This window comes from Gymnoscopelus braueri, assembly GCF_963280865.1.
Source record: "Gymnoscopelus braueri genome assembly, chromosome: 8".
NCBI classification, from domain to species: domain Eukaryota; kingdom Metazoa; phylum Chordata; class Actinopteri; order Myctophiformes; family Myctophidae; genus Gymnoscopelus; species Gymnoscopelus braueri.
Window position 1 is genome coordinate 46,990,172 of NC_137609.1, and position 14,367 is coordinate 47,004,538.

Below are 14,367 nucleotides of genomic sequence, written 5' to 3' on the forward strand. Positions count from 1 at the left end.
GTAAACACTGTGATAGAGTTTTAGTGCTTCAGGTGCTCTGAAGAAACATGAACGTGTCCACACTGGAGAAAACTTTTCAGTCAGGTGGTCTGAAGTCACACCAGCGTGTTCATGCTCTGAAGAAAAACCTCTCCACACTAAACAAAGTGACAGAGTGACCTGAAGATACTGTACACCAGTGTGTCCACATTGTTGAGAAGAATATGAAATAAAATCTCATTGCAGCTGCCTACCCATGTAAATCCTCTGCTTTGTCTACTTTCTGAATATTTTAGATTTAGTTTAACCCCCCACCCAAAATTGATTAATTGATTGATTTGGTATAATAGTTTGAATTGGATCAGTTCATGTCATGCTCATATAGATGATAACTGAACTCTCTCTCACAATGCTGGATTCCATTCTCCATCTGAAAATACATGGTTCAAATCCTCTTCCCCCGTTTACATTTTCACAATAGGTGAGGATTACATTACAACGAGACAGATTGAGATACATCTGTTATTCTGGCCTTGTTATTAAGGCCATATTGCAAGACCATATCCATCGTTAACAGAGGTAGCAATGAAGAAAATGTACTTAAGGTCTTACTGTGTACTGTTGCAGCAGATAACTGAAATTGTCTGTACAAAGACATTTCATAACCGTGGCGTTTTTGTATTCCAAATGAAGGATGATACAAGTTTATCAAAATGTTTATGTACGCTTTTTTTTTACATTTAGAGTAGCCAATGTTTTACCCCCTATTTCTCCCAGTGTAGTCGTTATGCCAATTAATTCCTCCAGTCCCAACACACAATTCTGTATGTTGTCACTGCTGTTATATCCTACTGACTCACCTGCCAGTGAGGAGCCCCCACCAGGAGGACGTAGGACCTTACTCCTCCTGCCCAACACTCCCTGCTGACAGGTGCCGCCCCAGCCTGTAGGAGTACATGCAATGACCAATATCACCATCCCCGCCCTGAACATGGGGGAATTGTGTTCGCATAGACGCCCAACAAAGCCGGGTGCACCACGGTGGATTCGAAACCACAACCTCCGTGGTGGTGGGCAGGGACTTTACCACTGCGCCACCCGAGCGCCTTATGCACATACTTCTAATCTCAACCATCTAAACAACTCTACCATCTTCTCTTTAAAGGAGCATTTCACCCCTGGAAGAACTTAGTCACTCAATGTTAATAATATTTGTAGTACATAACAGTAGCAAAATTTGAAATTTGCACCCTATGGCCAGAAAAATAATAATAAGTCTGAGTTTGACTGGACTGCTGCTGTACTACAGTGACCATAATGCTTTGGGGCACTGCCCTTCCTTGTGGGGAGGGAGGCTGCGTGGGGTTCTGGTCTACGTTGTAGTCAGGAAATAAGGTGAGATAAAGAGACCATGAGTCAAATGACTATGGTCTCTGAGGATATGGATACAAATAAAAAAATACAGATAAAACACAAAAAAAACACCAGGATCATGTTTATGGGTCCTAGACCTAGATAAAAACGGGTTTGATGCAAAATCGGCGAAATGTCCCTTTAAAGGTAGGGAAGGCTATGCGATATGTTTTGGTTTAAACAAAGTTTTGTTAAAAGGTTAAAGCACTACATTCTGATAGTAAACATTTCTATAGAATGTTCGGTCACATGGGTCTTTCCAGCTTTTTAATAAAAAACAAAATACATTTTCAGGTAGGTGACAAAATTTCAGCCAATCAGGAGAGAGTACCTATTTATCAGCTGCATTTTTACAGTGTTCCAGTTACAATTTTGTCTGCTCATTTCATTGTGCCATCACTTCCAAATTCACTTGTTTAATCTGTATCCTGTCTGACTTCTCTGTCCTGATTGGATAAAATTGGTATCCCGACCTGAAAATGCATTTTCTGTTTAATAAAGAGATGCAGAGACATGGATGGAGACTCCTGAATAAACACTATAGCAGTGAGTACTATCAGAACATAGAGCTCTTTAACACTTATTTTAACCAAAGAAAATCCCTTACTCTCTTTAAAGGGCCCATAACATTACATTTCACTTTATCTTACTTTGTACATCTTTTGAGGGGTTCTGTGTTGTGCCTTCTATTAAAAAAAGAAAATATATATACAATTTTACCACTGGATTTTCCTCATTCGTGTTAAATTATGTACTTTAACAGGCTTGATTTCCTGGCCCCTGTTAGGTAACTAGGGACTCCTTGTAATAATCCCAGAACATATCCTCAGGGAGATAATATGTTCTTGTATAATAAGTTAGGGGTGACCCAGCCCAGCCTGTGTGTTTGACATGCAGGAGACTGCATGGATGACAACTTTTTTGTGCTCTTTGACCAGTTGTTATAGTTTAATTTTTTTTATTACTTTTGATGCAGTAATGGTCTTTTTTTTTTCATTTAATTTATTTTATTTTCTCCCCTTTATTTTTTAATTACAAAGTTCTTAAATTGTCACTTTGTTGTCAACAGTGGGGAGTGGGGACCCCTCCAGTCCAAACTCATGTGCCACAGGTTGAGAACCACTGGTCTATACCAGGGACAGGTGGTGATTATGCGGTCGACAGTCTGCTCAAGCTCCCCGCACTCACATACTGTGCTGTCTGCCAGGTCCTGGCACATCCTTATGCAATGAGCTAATAAACCAAGGGCCAGAGACTCGAATTGAATTAATGTGATTGCTTTTACCACCCTTTGTCTAACGTTGACAATGACCCCCCACCCTTCCTCATGCACACCTGTTCATAGCCGCGGGAAGACCTTTTAGGTTAAGGGTGCGGTATGCGTGTGTGTGAACGCGCTTGCATTTTTTTTGCGGTTTTGGTCGGGTTTTTGGTTTTTTTTGTCACCTAAATTCGGTTTATTCGGTTCACCTAAATTCGGTACCTGGGGGGCCTACTTCCCGCGGTACTGCACCTGTTGTTATGACTCCGGGTTGGGGCCGATTCAAGGACGTCTGACACGTCTCCCACAGCTTCACAACTTGCTGTGTTTATCACAAAGACACCAGAGGAAGAGATAACATGAGCGGCTGAAACTCTAAGGACCAACTCTAGGCCTACCCTCTGCACACATAAACACATGAACTTTTTCATGAATTTACATAACCCCGCACACACACGCCTTTGCTTGGGACTGGTTGCTTTCCACAAGACAATGTAAGTCGGCAGATAACAGCAGAACTAAACAGCATTGTGCTTTATTGGCTGCAGAATTTGTACAGTATATATTGTATAATTATGTATACAATTGTGTTTCATAAACATACATGTTATTTTGCATCAATACTAAGCTCTTAAAAATAATAGACAGATTTATATATTCATGCTTTTATATTAAACATACATGTACAGGGTACAGTGAGTAGGGTGGCTGCTCTGCCATTTATAAACATACCTTATAACTGAGAACAATCTGTCAATTGCACAATAATCATGTATACAAACTATTCAAAATGGACAATCATTTATAGATATCATTTATTTAATACAAAAATGTGGAAAATGTTTTAAAAATATATGAAGACAAATGGACGTTTAAAAACAAAAACAAAATAAAAAATATATATATTATTTTTGTTATTGTCTAATCAAGCAACAATTTCACGGACCCCCTGCAGTACCTCGCGGACCAAGACTTGCACTAGGCCATTATGATCACTTTAAACCTTTACTGTATTATACACAATTTATAGACAGTACCCGAGACCAACAGTAGGGAGCAGCAATACGCCAAGTGTCGTCTAGAGACAAAGTGGTCGACGTCAGAGGAACATACCCACAATGCAGTAGTGAAAACAACATGGTGTGTTGACTGACTGTTGTTGACACTTTAAAGTAAAATACAAAAAAGTAAAACATGTCGTTTCTAAACAGTGTCGTCGTTAAGCAGCAGGAGGACGTTTGTTAGCAGCTCAACCACTGAAACCCAGCAGGTAGATCAACTCATTCATGATGTGTTTCATCTATTTGTATTTATTGACTCATCATTTAATATGGAACATAAATGTAATTGCTGCTACTTGCTAAACACATTACAACCAGTACTAAAAGCATCAATACACTTGTTTTGTTGCATGTTATTGATTTCACTATTGTCAATGAAACAGCTGTAGAATACAACTCTCGTAGACGTATTTATGATTCTGACGTTTTCAATCTACGAGAGTTGTAGGGTTCACCCCCCATGGACACAGGGACTTTCATCTCCTAGCCCGTAGATCTCCAAACATGTACAAATACAAAAAAAATACAAATACATTGAGTGTAATTCCGGGTTTCACCGGATGCGCCCCGTCACTAACGCCCATTGGGAACTTCCGACAGAATCGGTCACAGACTAGTCTCGCGTAGCCTAATCTCTCAAGAACAGATTCTGCAACTGCGTTGGACAGACATAGAACAAACAGCAGAGGGCGCTGTTTTTCATTTTCAGTTGGCGATGGGTTCCCAGATTGCGCGTAGCCAGACAACTATTCCACAATCTCTGATTCGGATGTTGGGAGTTGTAGTTCCTGAATGCTATCAAGGAAGATTTAGAAAGGAAAGGTAATTCCGTCCGTTCTCTAGATATATGACGGGTGGCAAATCTCCAACCGGAAGTTGGTGAATTACATTGCAGTGGATGGGAGCCCACTGGACAGCTTGTGAACAAACACTATTTCTGGACGATTGCGACCTTTGTCATATAATCGGTCCGGGAATATAAAAGAAGACATATCACAGGTTGTTTTCCGAGTGGTTGTTTTTCGACTTGGGAAGTATTTAATTTTATTGAGGTATCTAAAGAGCACAGAGTACGTTTCTGCCTGGGCTGCATGGGCTGTCATCGCGAGACTGTCAACTCGTGCCATTCCAGCCTCACGTTCTAGTGATCATAATAAGTCTGTGTGGAACCGCTGCGACTGGAGCCGTTGTGGAAAGCAATCTAAAGTCAGCAAAGAGGTATGTAAAGTATTGAAAGTCCGTCGTTTAAGCATGAATGAATCTATCTATTGCTTTGTGTGTTTCTACAAAATTTTAGTAATGGATATACCCTCTAAAATTACCATTGTTTATATTGTTAAACTAGCTCTCATGGCCAGTGGTGGAAAGTAACTATAAGTACATTTACTTAAGTGCTGTACTTAAGACAAAAAAAACTCTTAGAAATAGCAGATCTACAAGCTCACAATGTGTCGCATTGTGACACATTGTGAGCTTGTAGATCTGCTATTTTCAAATGGCCGAAATGTATGTTAATCAAAATCTACAAAGTAAAAGTTTTCAAATAATTGTAGTGGATTAAAAGTACAATATTTGCCTCTGAGATGTAGTGGAGTAGAAGTAAAAGTACTGCAAATTGGAAATACTCCAGTAAAGTAAAAATACCTCAAAATTGTACTTAAGTACAGTACTTGAGTAAATGTACTGAGTTACTTTACACCACCGCATTTGTTTACAACACATATCCACAAAATGTCAGATTCGATTAAATAAATCTATGATAGTCTTGATCCAAGGCTGCTGCTAGCCAGTTGACTCCTGTACATGTGTCTCATTTTGAATTATTCTACTGATGTTTAAACACAAGCTCTGTAAAGAGTGATCTTATGCATGGCTGCCATAATCTTCAAGATCAAACGTGTGACATGTTGAGATCTTATTGGTCCGATCGGACACTGTGATGAAAGCTTAAATAGGAGTTGAGGTATAAGTGATACTGCATACCTTCTCTTTTCACTCACTTTTTAGGTAAAAAAGCAGCTTAAAGCAATCTAAAAGCAATCATTAAATGGGCACTATTATCTATTAAGTGAGGACCTAGAAAGTAGTTATAATACTCTTAAGACCGTAGTTCATTACAGTTACATTAAATGTATTAAAACAGTGTTTTACATTGATTGAACTAAAATATTGCTTTATTTAGCTGAACATTAGCTATCACACATTTCAGCTCTTTCTGGGGTCCAACATAAAAAATAAATATATGTTTGGTTGACAATATTAAGGTACACCACTATGAATCTACCATACAGTTTGGATATTGACCACACCGTGCTGATCGGGCAGTCCTTGTTTTTGTGTATTGACTGTTTGTTTTTCTCTCCCCCCTTCTTTTTTCCATCCTCACAAGAAAATAGGTCAGCGGTGGACACTGGACAGACATCTAAGCAATGCTTCCATTTCAATATAAAGTTGATATAAATGGCTTCAAAGACATGATGAAAACACTGGATCCAAGATATGAGGTACCTGCCTGCAAACATTAAGCCAAACATATCAACCTAACTATTGTCAGATCACAGGTTTACAGGTGTAAAAAGAAATGATTGTTGAAATTTGTTTTTGTGCAAGCTCCAAAGTTTGTTTATTTCCAGAAAGAAAAAGAAGAGGTGGGACAGGGGGAGCAAGAGAAAAAAAGAAAAGAAAATGAAAAGAAAATATATTTACATATATACACATAACATATCCATCTGGTGCAGTATGTACATGTGGTTAGACATAAGGTGTATGAATATAGCAGCAGTCACATGTTATTAGACATTAAGGTGCAAAAAAAGATAAGAATATCAGTGCGTTGTACATTAAGGTGCAAAGAGTAACAGCGCATAGTCAGGTTCAACCAAGTTGAAATGCCAAAATAGAAGAAACGTTTTTTTCTTCTATTGCAGTTTTGCACAATATATTTTTTTACCTCTGCACTAGGGCTGGTCAATAAACCGAAAATATATCGACACAAGTATTTATGGCCAATAGCTGATAATTAAATAAATAATAATATATACATTTAAAAAAATGAATAAATAAAATAAATGTTGATCTTGTAGGTTAATAAATTAATGGAAAAGCAAAAAAATTTTTTGTTTTTCTTTCTTGTATATCAATGAAGCTACACTAGTGTGGCTTTTGACTGGCCCACCAATCAATCAATCTATAAAAAATAAAAAAAATGCGACAAAAACGAAAGATCTCCATGAATTCCAGGCTTCATGGTAGGGATGCAAATTATTGATGAATTCATTAATTGATAGTTGATAACCTTAGCGATCGATTAATCGATTAATTGATAAGCGGCATTTTTTTAGCACTAAAAGGAAAATTCTTGAGCGCAGAAACACAATTGTATATAATATTAACCAGCGTCAATGAGCGTCACCTGCTATACCAACGGAGAAAGCTGGACAAATTCCTGGGCGTCCACCTGAACAAGGATCTGGACTGGAGGAACAATACTGATGCTGTCTACAAAAAGGGACAGAGCAGACTGTACCTCCTGAGGAGGCTCAAGTCCTTCAATGTGTGTAGTAGGCTATTGTCTATGTTTTATCAATCTGTTGTAGCCAGCATCTTATTCTATGCAGTGGTATGCTGGGGTGGGGGCATCAAGGCTAGGGAGCTGAACAGGCTCAACAAAATCATCAAGAAGGCCAGCTCTGTGGTTGGCCTCCGCATGGAAGGGCTGCAGTCGGTCGCAGAGAGGAGGATTAGGGACAAACTAATTTCCATCCTGGCAAACCCCTCCCACCCACTCTATGGCGAGCTGCAGGATAGGGTGAGCACCTTCAGCCAGAGGCTCACTCTCCCCCCGAACATGCACACTGAGCGGTACAGACTCTCATTCATGCCAACTGCCATCAGACTCTACAATGCTTAAGAACTCTCCCTAAATGCATGTGGTCGACCCTGGTCTATGTTGTGTCCATCTGTTTCGTTGTGTTTTGTTTGTCTGTTGTTTACTTATTTATTTATTGTTACACTGTGCTGCTGTGACACCATAATTTTCCCTTGGGGATTAATAAAGTATTTCTCATCTCATCTCATTGCAGCATGCAAAAAAAGTGAAATAGCCCATCTACAAGCTCACAACGCGTCGTATTACAATGCAAAAAAACAGAAAAGGATTATTTAACTGAAGTCGCTCTAAGAGCGGACTTGCTTTCATATTGTTTTTGCTTTAAGAGCATATGTAATTTGAGTGTGGCCAGTCTCTTAACAATCTTTTTTGAGACTGCATGGCATGGTGGGAGCCAGGTGGTGATGGTGTCCATCCACCTCATAATGAGGTCCACTGGATTCTCCGTTCTAAGGAGTGCCTGTTCTTGTTCTTCCATCAGGTGGTGGAGCCTCATATGCTGTTGATGGACAGCTGTGGAAGGGTGGACCAGTTTCCCCTTGCTCTTGATCGTAGTGAGTACTGCCTCTGACTCCACGGGGTGGAGGCTGTGGTAGCCATGCTCGTGAAGGGCACTGCTTGAGAGGCAGTACTCACTACAAACTACACATGCAGTTTTTCGCATTTCTGTGAACACTGCCCATCCCGAAATGTAGTACAGAGCCTGCCCTTGTATCAAGGGCAGGGGTTGTTGCTCATACTCTGCCTGAGCTGGCAAATCGGGAATCTCCACTGGCTGCTCCTCAGTTTGGGCCAAGGTGTCGATATACCATTGTGGTGTCAGTGGAGGGGCCCTTGCCTTCATATTGGGTAAGAGCAATAGCCTTCAGCCTTGCGCGGCAAGTTTTGGCGCTGGGGTGGATGACATTGTCTGCTCTCAATTGAGAATGCAGATTTTCATTGGCATCAGTAGAGATCCGCCCAGTGTGGAAGTGGTTCAGTGATTGCCTTTCTCCTGTCATCCGGGCCATCCAGGTTCTGTTTTCTGGCAGGAAGGAAGGGGGAACTGATGGCAGGTGCTGCTCCAGTTCCTCTGGGAAGAGTGCAGCACCTGCCATTACCAGCATGGTTGTTGTTGACATTCGGACACCAGTCTGGGATGGCTTCCAGGCTGTAAATAAAATGTATTAATTTAGTATTGTAAGTCTCATAACTGCTGCCATTAATTCTGCTTTTGATTGTTTGTTTCAGAGGCACTTACCCTGATGCTTCCCTTTCTTTTTGGAGCGAAACACTGTGGCATTCCATGTTTGCATGAAGTCCTGCAGCCTCTCCAACTTCCAATTGGCCCCAGCAGTGGTGTTTGGTGGATATAGTGCTGCACATATCAAACATGTATTAGTGTCAAACAGAAGGAGCCAGCACTGCCTGGGTTCAGGGTCCAGTGGCTTCTTCAAACAGGTGCTCTTCAGTGAAACAGGTAGGTATATTTATAACCCTCCCTCAAAGTTCTGCTTGTGGTGCAGACTTAGCCTGGTAAACCCCCCCTCCCTCCGGAAATCTCATTTGCATTTGGTTTCAGGAAGGAGGGTCTGGGATTGCTCACAGAGTAAAGCTGCCCGAACCACTGCGCATACGAACCAATCAGCGGCTGCTAGGGGCGGGATCATCCAATCACCTGCCTAGTAGCTTGAAAAAATGAAACTCCGTCTGTCATCGATTCTGCGCCCGGAGTCTCAGATGCAAGTACGCTGTGAAACAAAATGTGTGTCGCAAGCTTCTTCCATTTGACGGAGTGAGGTTAGTGCAGACTGCCTATGGAGAAGAATCCTGAGGCACTCCGTCTTCAGGTGAAAAAAATAAGTTTATTGCTGAGCAAGGCAACACAGAAGGAATGCCTTAGTATTCTTCTCCCTAGACCGTCTGCACCACAAGCAGGACCCCCCCCCCTGTGTGTGTGTGTGTGTGTGTGTGTGTGTGTGTGTGCTTTTACTGACCATAAAGGTGACCTCTCGATGTCATCAAGTCGAACCAGTCATTCACCATGTCTATGAACCAGGCTGTGGTTAAGGCCTCATTTGGCAGCTGCTCACAGTGCACCAACATGCGAATGGCACTTGCAGTGCTGTGCGAAAACACTTTACATGCTGGTAGAACCTTGAAGCAGAGAACATAACTGTAAGTATGGAAAATACTGCACATACTCGTAACTCTGTCTGTATCCACCTGATCATTGTATGTCATAGAAAGAGAAGGCACTTTCAGTGTTTAATACACTCAAGGCCAGATTTACTAAGCCTTTTGCACCTTTTGGACACTGTCTGCACTTAAACATTAATCTGCAAGGCTTAAGATGCAATGCAGTTGCCTTTTGTATGTGAGTATTACTGTCATTGTTTACAGTATACCAAACAGTAAGTGTGTGTTGTTAGTGCAACATACTTTCATTTTTTCAAAACTTGTGGCTGTTGATATGGCCCTTGCAGTCAGACCAGGCACAAGTTTTTCCGACATGTCAGCCTGAACAGAGATGACCTTCTCAACGGCAGCCATGGACACCTGGAAAACATATTATTTCAAGCAGAAGTAAGTAGATTGTGTAAAATGACACAATTCAGCAATTATATCTCATTTTGGGTGAACATTTATGAATGACGTAACATGTCAGAATCATCACAATTGACTGGGTCATTGATTTGCTATTTGCTTTTGGTATTTGGTAATTGATCTGAGTAGCATCCCATCAGTAAATGTACTCACTGTATCACCAGGCAAGCTGTTTTTCATCACAATGTCATCTGGTAGGATGAAGTCATGGTTACACATTGCCGTTTTCATGGCTTTTAACAGGTGGGGGGTGTCGGGACTAAAGAAAAGATATGCTCCTTCAAAATATGGATGGTCGATGTAGGTCCTGTCCATCGATTGGCCAACCTGAAGGCCAGCCTCCCGCCACATCGCCTGGTTGGACGAGTCCATGTCAGAACGCTAGAAGTTGGATATAGAAGGTAAGAACATTGACATCAAATTGTAATTGCAAAGCTGAGAATGAAGCTTTTACAACGTCACTAACTGGTTTGTTCATATAGAGTGTGATGGTAAATTAAAGCCTGAACATACCACAGCGATGACTTTTATATCCCGCTCTCCACATGCCGCAATAATGGTTTGCATGTAGGCCCAGAGATCTCTCCCTGACACTGATGGCCCGGTGAAGTCATAAGCCACAACCTGTTTGAAGTCCTTTGTCAAGGAGGCCAAAATGGTTGTCAGCACCTTTGTTGACAGGGTGTCATCTCGGGGGGGGCAAGGTCACTGTTCCCAAAACCATTTTGCTCCCTGGATCATATTGGAGTTCTTTTTTTATGGCCATTTCATCAATCTATTAAAAAAAATTGTTACAGTGCATTAAAAGTGTGCATATGAAACAAAATACTGTATCTGGGAGTGAAACGATCTGTGGTCAATAAGCAACGTGAGTGTAAGTTCAACAGTGTGTTGAGTCTCCCGACTCTTATGTCTGTTCTGTAAGTGTGTCTTTTGGAAAATACTATCCTACTATATAATTGGAGTAACCTCTGTCTGTCCGTCTTGGTGTCCGTCCGTCTTGGGACCGGGTATGGGCTAGTACTGTATAATCTATACTGTGTATGTATTCGTTATTAATCATTCAGATTTTATCGTACTAATGAAACTATACAAACTAACTATACATTTTCTTTTTAAGGCACCTTTAGGACAGCAAGGCGGGCATTCGGAGGAAGATGCTGCAGTTTCATCGCCATCAAATCCAGGATCTCATGCTGTATTCCTGGTTGGAATTTTATGGCCTCCAGGCGCCTGCTAAGAGTCCGGTAGCTTGGCATGGGAAATTTCATCTCTAGAGTGTGTAAAGATATTTGCGAAATTTGTACTTGGTTGTCTCTCTGTGTTAGTAAGATGTAAATATGTTATAACAAGTCTAGGGCTCATACCTTCTCTCAAATATTCATAACCACTGATCCCTGTGGCAACTCTGACTTTTAAGCAGTTAGCTATGGTTGCAGGTGACCATTTGTGGACCCTTTGTATAGACTCTGTTGTTTGACATCTACAGTATAACAGAAAAGGGAATTGAGAGAGACAAGAACAGGTCAGTCAGTTTGTTTACTGTATTGGTATGGTTGTATGGTTTAGAAATTGTAATATCGTATGTTAATCCCCTCTCCCAATCTTCCCCTATGTTCAGACCCCTGAGATCTCAACTGCCAGCTGTAAGTAATTAGACACTTCAAAGAAAAGTCAATGTAAGTCACAGTACACAAAACGTGTGTTGCTTGGCCCGGACAGATTGAAATTACTTGACTGCACTACCGGCCACACCCTGATCATGATGTAAAAGTGATATTACATCATGTTTGGTGTGTGACCAGAAGTGCAACATAGTTGAAAGTTTCAACATGTAGAGTCCAATTCAACACTAGTTCTCTGAACTTTACAAATTAAGGTGGATTGTCCCTTTACTAATGTTACTCATACTTTCCCTTTCTGGTCTTCAGCCTTATTGACATAAACTTCTTCACTGCCTTTGACCCAGAAATGAGTTGCGTAAAACTGCATCTGTTACCACCTTGCCTTGTAGCACTGTAAGTAGTGATGTAGTTATTATCTCACCTGCTTTCAAGGAACTGAATTTGGTCAGTGTTGAAGACCAGGCCAAGCATCTTATTCTGAAAGAGGAATAGTGCAAGGTCATGGCAAATTAAAAGAGAAGCCTTTTTGCATTAATGAAGGTTTTGAAACATTTATAAATAAAGAATATAATAATACCTTGATCTCCAGCTGAGATTCAAGTTCGGCGATCCGTCTGTCTCTTTCTTCAGCTATGTCCTGTACAGGTTCTTCGTGTACAGGTTCTTCGTCTCGTTCTGCATCGGGAAAGTGGACAGTGGCAGTGACAACCTCAGCATGGCTCTGATGGAAGGTGTCTGGTGCTCTGATGGAAGGTGTCTGGTGCATGTTTCATGTGTAGTCCTTTGACAGAAAGTGACTGAATAATTTACTTTTGTGGCAACATCTTCATAATACATACATTTTAATTAATATTTTTAAGGTTTCAATGTCAAAAGTAGGGGAATAGGTTACATTTTCCCAAATCTAACACATAGCTGCATGTTTGGGGAAATTGTGCTCATTAATGTGACTCGTGTTCAAAGGGCTGAAAATGCAACACTAAAGGCATGATCCTTTTAATTATCATGTATGATACATATTTTTGTTCATGTTTGTTGTGTTCATGTACACGTAATTAAAAAGGGTTAGGGTTAGCATGACTGTGTCCCATGTCTCTTTACCAGTTGATTTCTTGGTGTAATTGTGATCCAGGGGTGTTCTGCAAGGGCTCCCAGTCATGCATATGGCCTCAGTCATGCAGGGATCGCTCATTTGATCATTGACTGCAGTAGGGAGAAAACAAACTTTTTAAACTGTGTGTTTGAAAAGTGATCCTTAATGTGTGTTTTTTTGTTTCCTTGATTATGTTCATGATATAACACTTGATTAAAAATGTTATGTTCTTGTGTTCTGGATGATATCATCCTATGTGTGTTTACCTGTTGATTGCCTGCTGTGATCCATCCCATTTCCCTGGGGGGTTGTATTACTATTACTCATGCAGGGGTTCTCTGTCACACTGGAGCTCTCAGTCACCCTGGGGGTCCCCGTCGCACTGGGGGTCCCCGTCGCACTGGGGGTCCCCGTCGCACTGGGTGTCCCTGTCGCACTGGGTGCCAATGTCATACTGAGGGTCCTTGTTGTACTGAGGGTCTCGGTCATGCAGAGCTTGCTCGTTCTGTCAGGGACTGCATTAGGCAGAAGACCCCCATTGGGATTGAACTGGGCAATTGAAAAGTGATCCTAGTTTTGAAAAGAAAATAAGAATTGTGAACTTTTTCAATTATTGACACTGAAATAGCATTGTATGTGTTTTTACAGTGTCCTACCTGACACAGCCTTGCCCACTCTGTAGGTATCCAAGGTTTGAACCCATCTGACCCAGCTCTTTTTATGGCTTTTGCCCATTGGTTGCTCCTCACAAGGTCCTTGGGAAATCTAAAACATTTCTTCGTGTGTGGGCCAGGCCCTGCCCTCCTGGACTTGCACTGTGGTGCTGCACAGCTAACCATTTTAACTGTTGTGAAATGACCCGTTGAATAAGACAGAAATATGGCCGGCAAGGAACTTAACATTTTATCCATGAAGAAATACTTGTATTGATTTGATCATACTTCATAATTGTCATTTATCTTTCCTCTGTCCATTCCTTATCCAAATGACCAATGTTCAGTGATGGAAAGTAACTAATTACATTTACTCAAGTACTGTACCTAGGTACAATTTGGAAGTACCTTTACTTATGTTCTCAATCCTTTATACTCCACTACATCTCAGAGGAAAATATTGTACTTTCTACTCAACATTATTGATTATTGAAAATGTTAGGTACAAGTTACTTTGTAGATTTAGATCAGTGGTTTTCAACCTTTTTCATGCCAAGGACCCCTAAATTGATATACATTTGGCCGTGGACCCCCATCTGAAAATGTTTTGTGCCAAGGACCCCCAGAAGAGAAGATTTGTGTAAAGAAAATCCAAAATTCTACAAAATTTAAGGTGTGAAAAAGACTTTTCGAAAATGTTCAGAAATAGCAGATCTACAAGTTTGCGGCACGGCACGAAGTGACTCGCTGTGAGCTTGTATATCCGCTATTTTTGAATAGCCAACGTATACAATATGGATAAAGGGG

At 40.9% G+C, this 14,367-nt stretch overlaps 2 protein-coding genes and 1 long non-coding RNA gene across 3 annotated transcripts in view; 2 read left to right on the plus strand and 1 right to left on the minus strand.

The window, feature by feature from the left end:
- LOC308089748 (uncharacterized protein) overlaps positions 1–957 on the plus strand; it is a 61,671-nt gene extending 60,714 nt beyond the window's left edge. The window contains exon 10 of the mRNA XM_080434650.1: positions 85–957. Coding sequence (XP_080290776.1) covers positions 85–158 — 74 coding nt within the window. The 3' untranslated portion in view covers positions 159–957. The remainder of the gene's footprint in view (positions 1–84) is intronic.
- Positions 1–14,367, minus strand: part of gemin5 (gem (nuclear organelle) associated protein 5) — an 851,612-nt gene that overhangs the window by 394,865 nt on the left and 442,380 nt on the right. The gene's annotated exons all lie outside the window — the stretch shown is intronic.
- On the plus strand, positions 4,864–9,154 carry LOC308090526. The gene is made up of 3 exons (XR_013933633.1): positions 4,864–4,932; positions 6,104–6,218; positions 8,834–9,154. It is a non-coding gene; the product is annotated as an uncharacterized lncRNA (long non-coding RNA).